At 47.2% G+C, this 16,824-nt stretch overlaps 1 protein-coding gene across 9 annotated transcripts in view; it reads left to right on the top strand.

Annotated features, from left to right (window-relative positions):
- The first annotated feature begins 2,798 nt into the window (after positions 1–2,798).
- The window catches only part of Dgki (diacylglycerol kinase iota), a 450,455-nt gene continuing 436,429 nt past the window's right edge, over positions 2,799–16,824 (top strand). For 8 of the 9 annotated variants that reach the window (XM_075953818.1, XM_075953817.1, XM_075953819.1 and 5 more), the window contains exon 1: positions 2,799–3,188. In XM_075953818.1, coding sequence (XP_075809933.1) covers positions 2,803–3,188 — 386 coding nt within the window. In that variant the 5' untranslated portion in view covers positions 2,799–2,802. Of the gene's footprint in view, positions 3,189–6,911; positions 6,969–16,824 lie in introns of those variants that run through there. The other variant, XM_075953820.1, reaches the window with a different exon arrangement.

Here is a 16,824-nt window from a genome sequence, read left to right as displayed (position 1 = left end):
ATGTCTCAATAATTTCATTTCAAGCCTGAGGATATATGTTGTGTATATTTTGTGTATGTAGGTCCCAGTTTTTCCATTAGTAGGAGCATGCTGAACATCTTTCTTGACCCTTATTTTCCTTTTTAGGCGGCACTATTATTGTTGATATCATTTTATAATAACATAATTTCCTCCGTTTCTCCAAATGGCGGCAGAGAATTTCATTCGTCATAGGTAATTAGTCATATATTAACGTTAATGTAGATTTACTAGTCTCTTTCCACTCTTAGTCTTATGAGAATCCTTACTAACACACCAGAGGGAACATTTCTAGAAAGGGATTGTTGGGTTATTTAGGAAATGCTTTCTCTCTCTCTCTCTCTCTCTCTCTCTCTCTTTCTCTCTGGTGGAGAAATGGTCTTGCTGTGTAAGTATGGCTGCCTGGAACCTGCTACATAAACTAGACTAACCTATGTATAGTAGGATATTCTCTTGTCTTTCTCTAGTAAGTGCTAGGGTTACAGATGTGAGTCACCACACCCAACTCAGGTAAGACATTTCATACACTGATAGATGTTAGCAAATTTCCTCAATTTACCTACCCACCATTTTCACCAGCACCATCTATTAGCAAACTATTCTAATGTGGCATTTAATAGTTCAAGCTTCTGTTTAGCAAAAAAAGTTAATTTGAGTGTATTTTGCATTTTCAAAGCCAAATAGGCTCCTTTCTAGAGAATCAATGATAGCATATGATAGGTATGCCTAGCATATACTATATGATCTGTTAACAGAGGGCATAATGTAGCCTGAACACACACTTGGGAGAGACTGATGGAAAACCCTTACTGTGGTTCAAGCTTAACATGATGGGAACCTGTTGGGGAACACTCAACACATTCTAGAAGGGTCCTCAATGGGGGCATGTGGGTGAGATAGATGTGCGCACTAAGATCCAATGGAGGTGAAGGAGACAACAGGGACATGGTGGATACTGGAGATCGAATAGGAGACAGCAGGTCATTGTGTGCAAGGACAAGAGTGGAAAGAGCAGAAAGAAGATGAAATAAATTTGCACATAAGCCAGCTCTGGGTGAAAGGGAAGTGGGCAACCTCCACCATGTACTCATATGGTCTTTAGAGATCAGCCACCTCTCCCCAAACAATGTGAACTTTACCCTAAGGATGATAGTCCATTAGAAACATTTAGAAGTAGAAGGGTGACAGGGCAGAAAAGGTTTGGGGAAGGTGTGGCTACTGAGGAAGGTGGTCCAGGAGTTTAGAGAGGATGACATTTAATCTAGATGTTTGTGGATCTTGCCTTAAAAGTGGTTAAAGCCTCTTCTGAAGTGTGTGTGTGTGTGTGTGTGTGTGTGTGTGGTGTACACTATTCCAGGGAGGCAGAAGGACCAGCTACTTGAAGGGTGCTAAGGAAATGCAGGTGTGTGTGTGTGTGTGTGTGTGTGTGTGTGTGTGTGTGTATAGCGCTGACCCCCCAACAGATATTCTTTCTTCATTTCTCCCTGGAAATGTCCCTACCTCTATCTTATATAATGCATGTGTGAGAGGAATTACAGACTGTGAGACCTGGAAGACGTTTGAGATACCTCTGCTCAAGCTCCTAATTTTAGTCGTAGCAAAAGAAAGGCAGAGGAATTTGTTTCTGCTAAGGCAAAGTCAGCCGGCGACTGCTCTCTCGTCCATCTTTACTAGCACCACATCTACGTATGTAGTTTGGTTACACACACCTACTGTTGAGTATAGATCTTTCTTCTGTTTGCTGACAGCAGAGATTTCTTGGGTGAAAAACCTCTAATTTAGAAAATGATCTGTCTTAAACACTTTGCAGCCCATCGTTCAAATTGCACAGACTTCAATAATCTTAGAAACAAAAACTGAGACAGAGAGAGGAGCAGTTGTTAAATTTTGACAGCGCAGTTGCTTTCAATGTCGGGTTCTGAACCGCTAGAAGCCCCTTCCTGAGTGAGCCCCTCCTCTCCTCATTCTGCAACCCCAGGGCATGGGAAACCACAGCAGGAGGGGTTTCAGATCCTCACTTCTGCCTCAAGGATGCGCTCAGCCTTCTGCTTCACCGAGGATCCAGTGATCCGATTCAATCTAATTAACAGCTGTTTAGGGAGCACCTCTAAGCTTTTGGAAGGCATCAAGTAAGGATCTGGGCGAGGGCGTTCATGGATGAAGATGTCCCAACCCTCTCCCAGAGAAAAAGAAACTGGCGCTTAAATCTAACCCCATCTATAATTCTCATGGTTAACGAATTCCCCCTGAGGGTCCTACCAACAGTGCTCCAGATACATCCCCCTAAAGGTCCTCCACGTCTGGAGGTTATTGCCTGGTGCCAGCTCTGGGGCTGCAAGGAGGTGATGGAGAAAATGTTGCCTTTGGAACCTGGCATCAGTGGACTGAGACCAAACCGTGTCCAGAAGCTCACCAGCCAATACCAGGGCAGAGTAGCTCCTGGGTCCGGGTCCGCTTCCCTTGTGTGCTAAGCAGGGCGCGGCAGGCTTGCCTCCAAGTTTCCCAGGACACTCTCCTTTTCTGATGGCCGTTGTTCGTCCCCAGCGGCTCCCTATACCTTCCCCTCTCTGCTCCATTGCGGTTCGTTGCCTGCAGGCAGAGTTCAAGTTCAGCCGCGGCTTTTGCTCTGGATTTAGAAAAATGAAAAGGGGGTGGGAGAATTGGAGGGAGCCGGCTAGTCGGGCGAGGCCGAGGGGAGGCGGAGAGAGGTGGCCTCTGATTGGTTGGGGAGGGGGAGTGGAGGCACGGAGTTTCCCACAATGCCCCGGTGCGGTGCAGCCGCGGATGGATGCTGCGGGAAGGGGCTGCCATTTGCTGCCCCTGCCAGCGGCGCGCGGACCTGCACGCGCTCCCGCCGCCTCCAGCTCCCTCAGCCCGCCCGGCCTTTGCAGCGGCACCGCCTTGGCTTCCTCCGCGGCCGCCGGAGCGGTCGCCATGAACCCCAGCTCCTCGGCGGGAGAGGAGAAAGGGGCGACGGGTGGCAGCAGCAGCAGCGGAAGCGGCGCCGGGAGCTGCTGCCTAGGCGCCGAGGGCGGTGCGGACCCGCGGGGTGCAGGGGCAGCGGCTGCTGCCGCCCTGGAGGAGCCCGCGGCCGCCGGACAGAAGGAGAAGGAAGAGGCGCTGGAGGAGAAGCTGAGGGACTTAACTTTCCGGAAGCAGGTCTCTTACAGGTAGGCGCGGGAGACAGCAAGACAGGTGCCACCCAGGGCGGGGGACACTTGCTCTTGCTCCAGAGAGGTACTTTGTGGAGTTAGGGCTGTATCTCCAGCTCTTTCTCTCTCCTCAACTCTCTCTGTGCCCCTGCCTCTCCCCCTCCCTCTTTCTGTTTCCGAATCTCTGTCTGTCTGTCTCTCCCCTCCTTCTCTCTCCTGGGGATATGTGTTGTTCTCTTTCATCCTTTAATACTGAGCTGGAGGGAAGAAGCGGGATACCCTCAGCTTGTCCCTGCCACACCAAGGAGGGGTGGCATTTGTAACAGGAGAAAACGCTAAGGTCAGAACAAGATTTAAACCGCGTCTGTGAGTGCATGGGTAGTGGGTGCAGACCCAGACATGCCCAGCTTAAAGAAAAGTCGTCCAAGTTGCCCCTACGCTGGCGTCATTTCCAGCACTCCCCCCGTCTTTCAGAGTTCCCTGGGGGAGCCGTGGGCACTAACTGGATAGCCGAGCTCTGCTCTGACAGGCAGGAAAGAACAACCTTATACAGAATAGAAATCCTTATGGAAGTTCTTATCTTGGAATCCCATTAAGGATCAGTGGGATGCTGGTCTCGGAGGTATGTCAGTAGGTATTGGCATTACGTGCACATGTGTTATCTCCTTCTCTCGGTGTGCCCAGAAGATGATGTGGGCAGGCTACTCCCAAGCTATGGCTGAGGGTGAGAAGACACTGTGCCGGCCCCGGGGGTGGATGTGTTTGTGACACAAGGACAGTAGAGGATGAAATGTCCACACGATTACGTTTAAAGAAGCCCAAACTGTGTCAGGATTTGAACCAAAGTGAGGTTCCTTACCCTTCCCTTCCATTCCCAGGCAAGAGAGAAGGTGCCGGGACCACCCTCGGTAATGTCTTTTTTTCAAAGTTTAGCAAACATCCTAGCATAGATTTATGAAGGCTTGTACTTGCTGGGTCTCAAAGGAATACTTGAAAAGGGGTCGGGGAAGGCATCCTTGTAGCCGGCTTCCTTTTGGGTTAGCAGGTCCCTTTTAGAAAACCACCTAAAGTATTAAGCCTGTCACACCATGTGCTGTTATGTAAGCAAAAGCAGATGACAGAGGTGTGTGGGTTGCGAGGGTGTGCTCTGTTTATGGGGGCAGGTGTGTGAATCATTGGGATCCCCACAGGCACTGCCTGGACTAAAGGCCCCGTCGCCAGGGTTTCTGCTCTTTCCCAAATGGTCTTCCTCGCCAGGTGGTTGCCGCCACATCCATCGCTTGCATTCCCTTCTCCACGCAGAGGGAGTTTCCCACCTGAGTTGTTCTCTTAGTTACTCACACAGGCCAGATCCAAATGGATCTTTCTTTTTATATTTTCGGGTTCTAAAAATAGGCGGGTGGTAGGGAGTGGGGTAGCTCTAGGGAGGGATGCTGGGACACGGGCAGCTCTACTTACGATGGTCTGTCTGGCTCTTAGGGGAACAGGGACTATATTCAGCCTAGTTTAGGAACTGTGAGTTGCTGGGGGGCGGTGTTATTATGTGAAGTACATTGTGGGTCTGGCTTCTGGGCTAAGAGAAGCTCCTGGGTTATTGGTATTCATGAGACTCCTTATTGGGTAGGGCTGTGAAGCCAGAATTTGCAAGGGAAATCTCCTCAGCTTGCCTCTTGGCAGGGGTCATTCTCTGAGCCTGTCTCCTGGAAAAGCATACTGTTGGGGCTGCAGCTCTCGGGCTGGCGTGTTCCCGCAGGCACGTGGACGTGTGTACACACACAAACACAGACGTGTGAACGGCAGCAAGAGAGGAATAGCACACGATACTGGCCTGTCTTGAACCCCACAGTGGTGGATTTCGGTTATCGGATGCTATTTCTTTTTAAATTAAGCCCCACCGTTACCAGGGCAGTGGCACTTGGCACACAGAGCACCTCAGGTGTGCAGCATCCACTCTCTGTGGGTGAGGACGGTTGTCACACTCCTAAGGGGATGCTTACACATCACCACCTGAGAATTGCTGTCTCAGACGTGCAATACTTGACCCTTGACCTCATAAACTGTGCAGCCAAACCAAGCAGATAGCCTCCGAGGCAAGAAGGGCAGTGAGGAACGATCTCACCTGGCATGTGTTTATCCTGAGTAATCTATGTATTTTGGTCACTGCTATTTATTTATTTTTAGAGTCAGAGGAAATGGTCTATCTGCTTGCCAGGGTGGTTCTCTTTGCTGGACTTAGAGATGGAGCTGGACTTGATGGTTCTAATGAAAGGCTGATGAGAAATCTGTAAAGATGATCTGGGTGTTGGGTCCTCAGGGGGTCCCCTACTGCCTCCATGTGATCCTGAGGATTCTGGGCACGGCTTAGGGTGGGAACTGGTAGGAGTGAAGGGAGAGGAATCAGAAAGGCCCCCGGGAAACAGAGTCTATGCAGAAGTGTGTATCTGAGTGGGAGGTAGAGCTTCCATGTAAGGGGATCATTTGAGGTGGTGAAGTGGAGATTCTCAAGCAGGTGGAAATGTCTTGAAGAACATGAACATTTGTGGAGTGAAAGTTGGTGTGAAAGAAGGGGGCTTTGGAGGAGTGTGTGTGTGTGTGTGTGTGTGTGTGTGTGTGTGTAGGGAGGGTCTCATCTGTTCCTCTTGTTGCTAAGGAACATATAAGCTAGAGTTTAAAAATAAATGAAGAGTGGGTGGGCATATGCAGTGACTCCTGTCTTTTTAGGAACCAGAGCCCTTTACAAAAAGCCTTTAAATAACCATTTCTGGAGGCAGATTATTCATTTTGCTGACTTTTACTTTGTTAAGTAAAATAAACTCCTTTATATACCCCTAGACTTCCCCTCATTATCTTTTCTTTGTTGGCTGCTCTTTTGGGGGGGGGGATGATTTTTCCAATGAGAATTTTCCTCTATTTCAGAATCTGCACCCCAAGAGCACATAGTCCCCGTAGACTGTAAAGCTAAAGGTTTGAGCAGGCAGTGCAAGTGATCCGGCTCTTTTCTGTTAAAATTACTACTTCCTTTTTCTTGGCAAATTATGGTGCTGCAACAGATACATATGTGTAAATGACTATATAATATGTAGGAACTCATTTTTAGAACTGCTGTATTTTAAGTCGGTACAATAGAAAAGGGGAAAACTCGGAAAGACACAGGGAAGGCGAGGGAGAGGTAGAGAGAAGGTAGCTGATACTTATTACAGTCTCTTTATCAGGCACTGTGGGAAGTATCACAGCATGTTGAATCTTTGTGTGCATCTGTGTGAAGCATGGGTGTGGGTACATGTGTGTAGATGTGCATGTCCATGTTAACATGTGCGTGCGTGCACATGAGTGTGTGTGTGTGTGTGTGTGTGCAGGTGCATGTGGAGGGCTGATGTTGACATTGTCTTTTTTAGAGCTCTCTCCACTTTAGTTTTTGAGGCAGGATCTCTCACTAAACTTGGAGCTGTGTGAGTCTGGCCAGTCTAACTAGCCAGCTTGCTCTGGGAAGAAATACCTTATCTCTGACTCTCAAGCTCTGGGATTACAGGCAGCCACCATACCAACTCAGCTTTTAAGCTGATTGTAGGGCTGAACTTTACTCCTCAGGCTGGCAGGACAAGAGCTTTATTGACTGTGTCTTCTTCCCAGACACGTACATTGCATCTTATTTGAGCTTCATGGTTTATGAGCTTTTTGGTGTTGTAGATGATGAACCTGAAGCATGGGGGGGAGGGGAGCTTGGCTGGAAGCAAATCTGACTCTAAAGAACTTTCTGTTCAGGCTGCATCTTTCTGGTTGGCTCCTTGAGCATTGGTCGTAGGTTTGAACTCTTTTCATGTGTGGATGAGTGTGTGTGTGTGTGTGTGTGCTGACTTTTCATCCTGCCTACCAACTGTAGGTCTACCCGCTTTCTCTCTCTTTTTTTTTTCTTTTTTTAAAAATTAAGACTGGGTCTCTCAGCGTAGCTTTGACTGTCTTGGAACTCACTATGTACAACTATGTAGACCAGGGAGGTCTCCAACTCAGAGGTCCACCTGAGTGCTGGAGTTAAAGACATGCCCCACCACACTCAGCTTTCCCTGCACCTCCTATGTCTTTCATTCTTTGGGCTGAGACTCTGCCTTGGTCTCTATGGCCTAGTGCCTTAAGGAACCCTCTACTAGTTCAGCACTGGAAATAAATATAAATTCATGATCCCCAGCAAATTGTTTGGTTTTGCTTCTGAGAACAAAACCACCTCCGAGACACCTGCTATCTCCACGAAGACACCCATGTTAGAAGTTTATGCACTTTTAAAATAATTTCTGCAGGTGCTGTGTAGGTGCAGTGAGGTTTATTGCAAAGCTGCCGCCTTTCCTCTTTGGGCGGCACACAGTGAAAGAGAAAGTACAAGTCTGCTCGTTAAGGAGCCCTTGACAGGTACCATTACTTATGAGATCTCCATGCACGGGCTTACAGTCTCTTCAGTTGAAAGCCGTGGTGGTCACACCTGACCTTTCTCACAGGAAGTTTCTAATATAATACAGAAGCGATGACAAGGAACATGGACCTTCTTAGAGTAGACAGCTAGTGGAAAGGAAAGTCATTCCTTGACTGTGATGAAACAGAGTATAGTTGTCTGTTGGTGACTGCGGAGGATCAGGCCTAGGACTACTGGGCAGATATGAAAATCTGCCCACACTTAAGCCCCTTCTGTAAAACAGCATTCCATGTGCCTATAACCTATTTGCACTTTTTCATAACCCATAAATCATTCCATTACTTAAAATACCCAATACAATGTTAACACCATCTAAATAGTTGTCAGATACTATTATAAAAACAGTAATGACAATATGGCCTGTTTTGTCCAGAAACGATGAGTTTTCCTTCATTTTTTTTCAAATATTTTCAGTCTGTGATTTTTTTGTGTCTATAGTGGTATAGTGCAGACAGTGTTGTGCTCTGTTCTCTGGAAAGGACAGCTGAAAAGTTGGAAGCTAAGCAGGACGGCATGGCATGACTTTGCTGTGATTTGGAGTTAGTAGCATATGGAGAACATTGTCTTTGTTACACAGCCGGTTTTAAACATCATCGCTATTTCATGCATTGGTTAGATAAAGACTTCTGGATGGGACAGAAGCACTTTCTGTCATTATTTAGGTACCACCAAGTATTGGCTTTCTCCCTCAGGACACATACCAGGTGTGATGTCAAACTAGCTGCAGTCCAGGGCACGATTGCTAACACTCATCTTTGAGAGGTTGGGTTTGATTTTTTTTCCTTCCTTTCACACAGAAGAGTTCTCACACTAAGCCTCATGGAGCTGGGGGCTGGAGAAGCGGAATAGCGCTTTGCTGATGTTCAATTCTGTTGTGGCAACAGTGGTATTGCCTCATGGGGCCAAACTAAATTAGAGGAGAGCTAGCTCTTTCCAACATTCTACTTTCTAATCTGAGAAAATGAGGACTCCCAGGGAGGGCCAACCTGGTTACTGCACCTCTCTGTTCTTCTGGGCTGGCATCTGGGGTACATGTTTCTTCTGTCACCCCAAGGCATACCTGGGGTGGAAGCCCCTGTGAAACCAGAGGAGTCTGGAGAGGCCACAGTTAGCTTTGGGCTGGACATTTGTTTTCCAACGTAGGTTTGCACTGATCACACTGGTCCTGTGAACACTGATGGTATCTTCTGAATCCCCATCTTGTGATAGTTGCTGCATCCAGTGGCATGTAGCTCTTCTTCCAATGGATACCAGGAGAAGATAGAACGTGCAGAAAATAATCATAAAACAGACTAACTTCTAATTGTTTGAGCTCTCTGGAGCAATTGCCAGCCACAGCAAGCCAGCGCAATGGGAGAGATTAAAGAAATGAAATCCCAAGCTAGGTAGGCCTGTTTGAACATAGTGTTCTCACAGCGTCTCTCGGGCTTGGGTGCCAGCAAACTCCTCAGAAGGTGGGAGCATTGAGGGTCCGTGCTCAGGTGGACTGCAGTGGGGTCCCTTCAGATAGCTATGTTAGGAGTCAGCCATGATATCCCGATCTGTAATTAAACTGGAGTTGAAACCTGGTGTCTTCTGGGTGGCGGTGGACAAATCGTATGTCCTCTTTGAGGCTCAGCATAGGCATCCATAAAATGGTGTCGCAGCGGTGTCTGCCTTGGAGGCTTGGAGATTAAGGGAGTACGCTCTTGTGCGGCACTCAGCCTCGAAGAATCTTGCTCTTCTTGATCGGTAGGTAGAAGAGAGATACTTGTTGAATTAATAAACGTAATCATCAACTTTAGACAAGCAGCTGCTCTTGCCTCTTTGGGGTCCATTGTAAATACTGATATCCTATCGCCTGCCTTTCTCTCACGTACGCTCTACTCAGCAGCCCAGAGCCGTGTTTCTGTTTACAACTTCGTCCTGGAGTACTTGCTCCAGCCATCCAGCCAGCTGTCGGAGGCCGGAGGAGGGCGGCAGAAGCTCTTCCTTACCCATCTATTTGCAGCTTGTCAGGGAAAGGGCTTAATTTGCCTTCTGAGCAGCACTAATTAGCTCTCTGGTTCACTTTCTGTCTGTCTCATCCCTTTCCATGGGACGGCATTGATTTTCTCCCCAGGGAATTTTCTGTCCATATTTCTTCCTGTGAGTAGAACTTTTAACCCAGCATTCCTGGGGACGGTCCTAACTGCAGTCCACTCTGTCTGACCACTCCAGCGACCGAGGCTATGTGTTACTTCACGTCTCTTTTCTTTAGACCCATCTGAATGATGTGTGTGTGTGTGCGTGCGCGCACGCGTGCTTGTATGTGCATGCATAAGTTTATTTGAAGAGTGCTTTAGCTCACTCACTCTGTGACTCCGACTTTTGCTTTGTTTATAATTTGCTTAATAACCAACTCTTCAAAGAGTGACAGCTGCTTTCATACTCGTGTATCCTGCACAGCACGAGAGAATGATTTGTGAGTTTGCCAGTACCCCTAGTATTCAAAGAGGTGTGGTCTGAACCCAGCTTGGGCTATTCTAGAAAAGTAAGTCATTGTGTCAGATGTACGCACATGGCTGAAGGAGGGGCCGTCCCAGGGACAGCCGTAGGGAAAAGTCTTAGCAGGTAAATGCTGATGATCCTTCTAGTCCCGAATTTTGTGAACTTTGGAATGAGCCAAGTACCATTGTTTAAAAGGAATTTCATGGTTCTTGGATCAAACCTCCATGATCTTTGCCTTTACATTTTTAGACTCACAAGTAAGTGTCTGGTAAGAACTGGTTCTGGCTTTGCTACACTCATAATCTGGCTTTTGTTGGGTATGGGGGCACCACTCAAACTTTAAAGTGTGATAATCTCTCTTTTACCTTGTTGGCTATTCTTGGAGTAAGACTTAAGAGCCCTGGTTCTGAGCCTTACCACTGAGGCCCAAATAGTTACTTCTGCCTACTCATTGTGTGCTGTTCTGCGAGCCTTAAGGTTTCACTGTGCCTTAGTTTCCCTGTCTGTAAAATATTCACTATGGTAGTACTCACCCTACTATTTCCAGTTTGAATGAGCTGACACAGTTCTAGCCCCCACAAAGCAGACGGCATAGGTGTGCTTGCATAGGTGGTGTCCTCTACATGGAAGTTCAGTGACATAGCAAGAAAATGCATTATTCTTTCAAATATTTAACACCATATCAGTGACTGTCAGTAAAATGATTCAGATAGTATGAAAATGAGGTAGACATCCATTAAGATGTGAAAACCTACAGGGTTTGGCATTCACTGCAATTTAGAATTTCTGCCGATTTCTAATATTGTACTTCCAGAATGGATTCGAATGTAGCTCACGCTTACCAGGCAGTGAACAAGGCTTCTGCTGTTGAGAGGTCTGGACACTGGAACAAGCAGAAGGCAGAGAGCAGAGAGGCCAGGCAGCATCAATGTGTAGGGAGTCAGGGTGCAGTGAGCCAGGCGACTAGCTGGCCATCTGAGACCAGGAACCCTGACACGGAGAGTTGGGTCAGGGGTGGCAGAGTTCTGCAGTGTCAGGAGTAAGAACAGAGCTGTTACCTGTGACTGCAGGACACAAAACATCTCTCTTGCTGTCTTGATGACGTCTGCTTCGGAACACAGAGAGAGGCTGACTGGCCTATTCTGACAATCAGAGGGTAGGTAGTGGGGAGGACCCGTCACTGCTCTGGGTTATTTAAAAAATGGGAGGCTCAACCTTCTGGGATGCTCTACCAGTCAGCTCAAATAGGCCAAAGAACAGAATTACTTTTTAAAGAACTGTATATGGCTTTATTGTTGAGTACATAAAACCAGCTCAAGACTGATATAAATGTTGGGGTGTGTATGGGTGATTTATTCTCCTCAGGAGACAAAGATAAGGCAGATGGCTACTTTTGTAAATTTGTAGATTTGTAGGAAATAGAAAGCAGATTTATTAAAGGGGCTAATATTTATTAAAGTGTATATGTGTGAGGTGTGCCAGAGCTCTGGGGAAGTTATTATTATTTTTTGCATGTATGTGTGGTGTGTGTGTATGTGTGTTCACGTATGAGTGTGCTGGTGCATGTCCGCATGTATGCATAGGCCTTGATGTCAAGCGTCTCTCCACTGTGCATATTGAGGTATTGCCTCTCACTCAAGTCCAGAGCCCACTGGTTCAGCTGGTCTGCTGCCAGCTTGCTCCAGGAATCTCCTGCCTCTGCATTCTGAGCACCGGGATCATGAGTAGCCTGCCATGCCAACCTGACTTTTACATGGTGCTGGGGATCTGAATTCAAGTCTTCATCTTTGCACAACAAGTATTTACAGATTGAATCATCTCCCCAGCCACTTGTTAAAAAAAAATCATTCTTATTTTTTTTTTAAAACAAGCCAAACCTTGAAGGCAATTTGTTTAGAGATAAGAGGAGCTTTATAGGAGCTTATGTAGAAGCAGTGTTTAAAAGGGGTTTCATGTATCATTTTGAGGAAATCTTCTGGAACATTTCTCAGGCCAAAAGGACTGGAGATTTAATCATTGTGTGTGGCAGACTTTGAGGCAAGGCACTCAGACGGAGAGCATTCCCTGTAGAGGTTTTTGATGGAAAAGCTTGATTAAAAATAGATTCTCTCTTTTAAATTGACCCCTTGTCCTTGTAGAGGCGGAGCGGTGGCATGCTCTTGTCTCTTTCGACTTGAAATGCAATCCCGAGCATTTGAGGTTCGAAGGAAGGAGAAAATTGTGGGGCCATGTGTCTTTCTCAGCTGTCTGAGTCTCCAGCAGCTGCTGTACGAAGTATTAGAGCCCAAATGACTTGTAAACAGCATAGCACTAGAGTCTCACGTCTGGAACCCGGGTACCTGGATGGCCAGGTTCTGGGGAGGGTTTCCTTCTGGGTTGCCTATGGCTGTGATCTTTCTGTGTTTGCACGTGGCTGAGAGTAGAGAGCACAAATGGGAGGTACCTCTGCCTAGAAGGCTGCCAATCTCACTGACGAGAGAGCACCACTGTCCACGGCCTGATTCCCTCTTCCCCACTTATCACTTTGGGGTTAGGATTTCAGCATATGAAGGAGATGTTAGACCTCAGTGGAAAAATTAGTTAGGGCTTTATGTGTATGTTATGGGTGCCATGAGACTGCAGGGACATAGTCGTGACCGTGTGGGTTTTCTGGGGGTAGGGAGTAAGCACAGACCTTCAGCCCACCTTCCATTTCCTCACAACATCTTAGGAAGTCACCGACGTTACTATTTCTGTCGTCGGAACCATTCCCAAGGCAACAAAGGCGACCTAGGTATCTCCCCACGTGTAAGTAGTGACTAACCCCAGTTATCAGTTTTTCTCGGGAGCTGCAAAACATTCAGCGTACGGCATTTTGCTGAGCTTGTGATTGGGCAGGGGCTAGTACTACGTCCACCGTATTGATAAGGATAGGAAGTTTGCAGTGTCGGCAGTTTTTCCAAGGCCACACAGCTGGTTAGAGTGCCAGGCTCAGATCCGTGTTTCTATTTACATACTTCTCACCGCGCGCTGCTTCCCAAGTGCAGCTTCTCATTCCGGTTACTCTTCCACTCTTTCCCATTTTTGGTGGGCAAAGAGTCAGATTTTCACAATGTGTTGTCTTATTAGACCAAACTCCCCAGGCGGTGTGTGTGGCATGCATTCCATTTCAGCGGGCCCAGACAGGCCTCAGCCAGGACTCAGAGAAAGGCCTTACCCGAGTTTGTCTTGTGCCCCAGCAGGAGACTCGGGGCTGGGTGGATACAGGCCACTTGCAGCTGTAGGGAGGACAAGACTGAGCTTTTCATGCTGGCCCCTTTAAAACACGGTGAACTTTCCATTCATTGGGAGCGGAGAAGGTAAATCTAGTTTCCTGGGATTCAAAAATGATTGCAGGGATTAGAGCCTGGCACTGATCCTTTTCAATTCTACCTGCAGGGCAGGACCTCATGATTTGTAATCAGAGTGGAACTCAAAGGAAGGCGGGGATGGTCCCGGGTTGGGGGTCCAGAGAAGAAGTTAGGACTAATGAATGTATGAGCATGTCTCGGGGCTGGACTGGTAATCCCCGCCGTTCGATGATCAGAAGTATATCCTTAGAAGGGGTGGTTCTTTCCTCCTTAACCAGGCTGAGAGTATTCACATTCGCTTTTCCACAGAGTGCTCTTCGGAGTTTGTATGTCCATGTGAAGCTTCCAAAGCAGCCCGTCATAAAACCCCAAGTCATTTCCACCTTTAAAAATACCTTCGGAATGTCTTGGGAAAATAAATGTTGACGCTATTTAAAGATTAAAACAGAAGCTTTCTATGAGCTGTTACAAGACTACTTACAACGGAATCCAGGGGATTTTCTCTTAAGACCAATTTCTGGAGATTTCTTTAACTGTTAATACCAACTAAATTTAGGTTACTTAATAATAATAAAAATGTGTGTGCTGCGTTTCAGGCTTAGCGTTGGTAAGCCCCTTTCACACCAGTGATCTCATTTTAACTGCAAAACAATCCGAGGCTCCCTGTGTTGTTTCCACAGTCAGCGTACACTGAAGGAAACACAGCCCTGATCGCTCACACCCGTGCGCGCCCACTGCCAGATCCACGTTGGAGTTTGAAATCTCAGGTCCTGCTTTCTTTTTATTTCAGGCTCCGTTTCCTCAGGCGACTCCGTGGAAAGATAGCGAGCAACATTACCCTCTTGTTAATTTTATTTACTTGAATTTATCTCCGTTATTAATCGCAGTGGCCAGAGATGGAATCAATTACCAACTGGCACCCACCAAATCCATATGGCATTGACAGCAAGGGTGACCTCATTGCCATCCCATTACCCTTCCCTGGTCTCTGTTTAATATGACTCTTCCTAGGAAAGGGGAGAAAATGAGAAGGGGTGGGGAGGGAGGGAGATAGTTGGGCTCTTCCTTTGCATTAGTTGCTAAGCAGCAGGCGTTTCATTGTAAGGGAGATCCAGTTCAAGTAATGACATAGGTTTTCCGAGACTAGCAAATGTCGTTTTCTGTAGCAGCTGCATTTCAGGTCTCCGCGGAGCACATGCTCTGCTGCTCGGTGACTTTCGGGGAGAAAGTACCACCTCAACTTTCTTGTGAAGCGTATGGGGAAACCTCAGTGCCACTGATCACCTCCTGGCCAGACTCTCACCTTCTGTACATGCTAACTTCAGGCGACTTTAAGGATGTGGAGTCCTCGCCAGGAAAGATAGCCGAGATGCAGGCGTGTTTCGAGCCCGTATTTCATGTCATAGGCGAGGTCCTATCTCTAAGGGATATTCTGGAGAGTTTACCTTGTTGGAAGTAACTTGGTCTAGAACAGAATTTGGTGGCCACCAAGAAGGAGGATTGTGGCTATGATCTCATTGTATTGATATTTTCTGCAACTGAAGATTTTTTTCTTTTTTGCAAAGAAATAAAACACTATACAGAGGCTAGCATAAGCAAGCCATGGAGTCCAGTTTTACCAGGAGAGAGAGCGTGAATTCAAAGGAAGGCCTGTAACTTCCTTCAAGGCGTGGCTAGAAGGCACGGCTGTTCCATCCTAGTTGTAGGAGTCATCATACTTCTTTTTTATTAATTAATTAATTTATTATATATACACTTTCCAGGATACAGTGCCAGATCTCATTACAGATGGTTGTGAGCCACCATGTGGTTGCTGGGAATTGAACTCAGGACCTCTGGAAGAGCAGCTAGTGCTCTTAACCTCTGAGCCATCTCTCCAGCCCGTCATCACACTTCTTGCTTTCCAAAACTGCCCCCCCTCCCCCCGTTGTCACCTGAGAGAAAACGCCTCTTTCTGGAGTAGCTGGGATGCTTAGAAACTGCCCTCAACTTCCAGTAAGCTGCCCCTCCCCTTTAAGGTGGAGTGTCTCTTCAAGGAACTGGAAGCAGTGTCCGGAAGTGGCAATACATGGACGAATTTACAAATGATGAATGGTTACTCCCGTCTCTCCAGCGATGAACGCCCCTGGCAGGTTTCTCTGTGTGCTTCTTCACAATCGCTGGCAGAGCTTTGGTGAAGCAGCTCTGGTTACAGGAAGCCACTGAGTGTGAGAGGGCTCGACCAAGCAGTGCTGAGGAAAAGGGGGTGATGGAGACCAGTGACTCCCACCTGGTACCAAACCCAGGTGTCCTGAGATGCGTGTCTGGTAGGCGCTCAGTCATCTGTCCTTGGCTCCTCAGAGCTGTATTAGTAACATCAGCTGAGGCCTGCTGGGTGCTAAGTAAGGCACCTTGCTAATTTCAGTTCATTCTTAGAACATTTTTTATGAGGGAGGGAGACACTTCTACTCTCTATAGCTGTGTAGAGGAGGAAACTGAGACACAAGACAGTGAAATAACACATCAACCAGCAAGCGATGAAGCCAGGATCGGAATCCCAGAATATCCCTTAGGCACAACTCTTCCTCACGTTTGTGTAACTGTAGACAAACAGAAATTCTGATCTTTCTTTAGGGAATTAGCTGTTTTGTTGCATGCTGCACTGCTTGTGGGGCTGACTGTCAGGGTGCCTGGCCCTCACCAGGGATACTGATGTGATCTCTAGAAGGTATTGGGTGATGGGGTTGGAAGGCTCACTCTCACCACTTGATACCCCCTTTAGGGTGTGCCTAAGACTCAGGCTTGCCTTTAAGTGGGGGCTCACCTGCCAGATTGTCTGTGTCTACCAGCGACACATTGGGGGGACAATACCTGTCGCTCCTCACCCTCATTTTATGCTCGGCACAGATCGCCAGCCCCTCTACTGAGTCCCTTGTTGACTCCGTTAACGACAGCTGTGTTTTCTTGCTTAGAACTAAAGGATTAAAAATAGAAACAACTAAGTGCCATTGTGTGGTCCTTCAGCCTGTCCCGGTGGGTGTCTTCCATGTCAGGGAGCTGTGCTAAGGAGATACCCACACTAGTGGTTAGGTCTGGTTGTTAGAGTTTTCATTATGGGAGCAACAATTGTATTGTCTTTTAGGGACTATCTAATGGAAAGCAGCTATTTTCTCCATTAGACACTTTTGTTTTGATTTAAATTGATTTGTATATGTGTGTGTCTGTGTGCATGTGGATGCAGGTGCCCGTGGAGGCCAGAAGAGGGCATGAACAGGGAACTGAATCCACTGGGGTCAGAGTCATAGGCGAGCCACTTCGCATGGGTGCTGGGGACCAAACTGGAGTCCACCTGAAGAGCAGTATGCAGTCTTATGGCTTAGTCACCTCTCTAGCCTTTTTGCCTTGATTTTTACTG

Source organism: Microtus pennsylvanicus, chromosome 19 (genome assembly GCF_037038515.1).
Source record: "Microtus pennsylvanicus isolate mMicPen1 chromosome 19, mMicPen1.hap1, whole genome shotgun sequence".
Taxonomy (NCBI): Eukaryota; Metazoa; Chordata; class Mammalia; order Rodentia; family Cricetidae; genus Microtus; species Microtus pennsylvanicus.
This window is presented reverse-complemented; position numbering and strand designations above follow the sequence as displayed.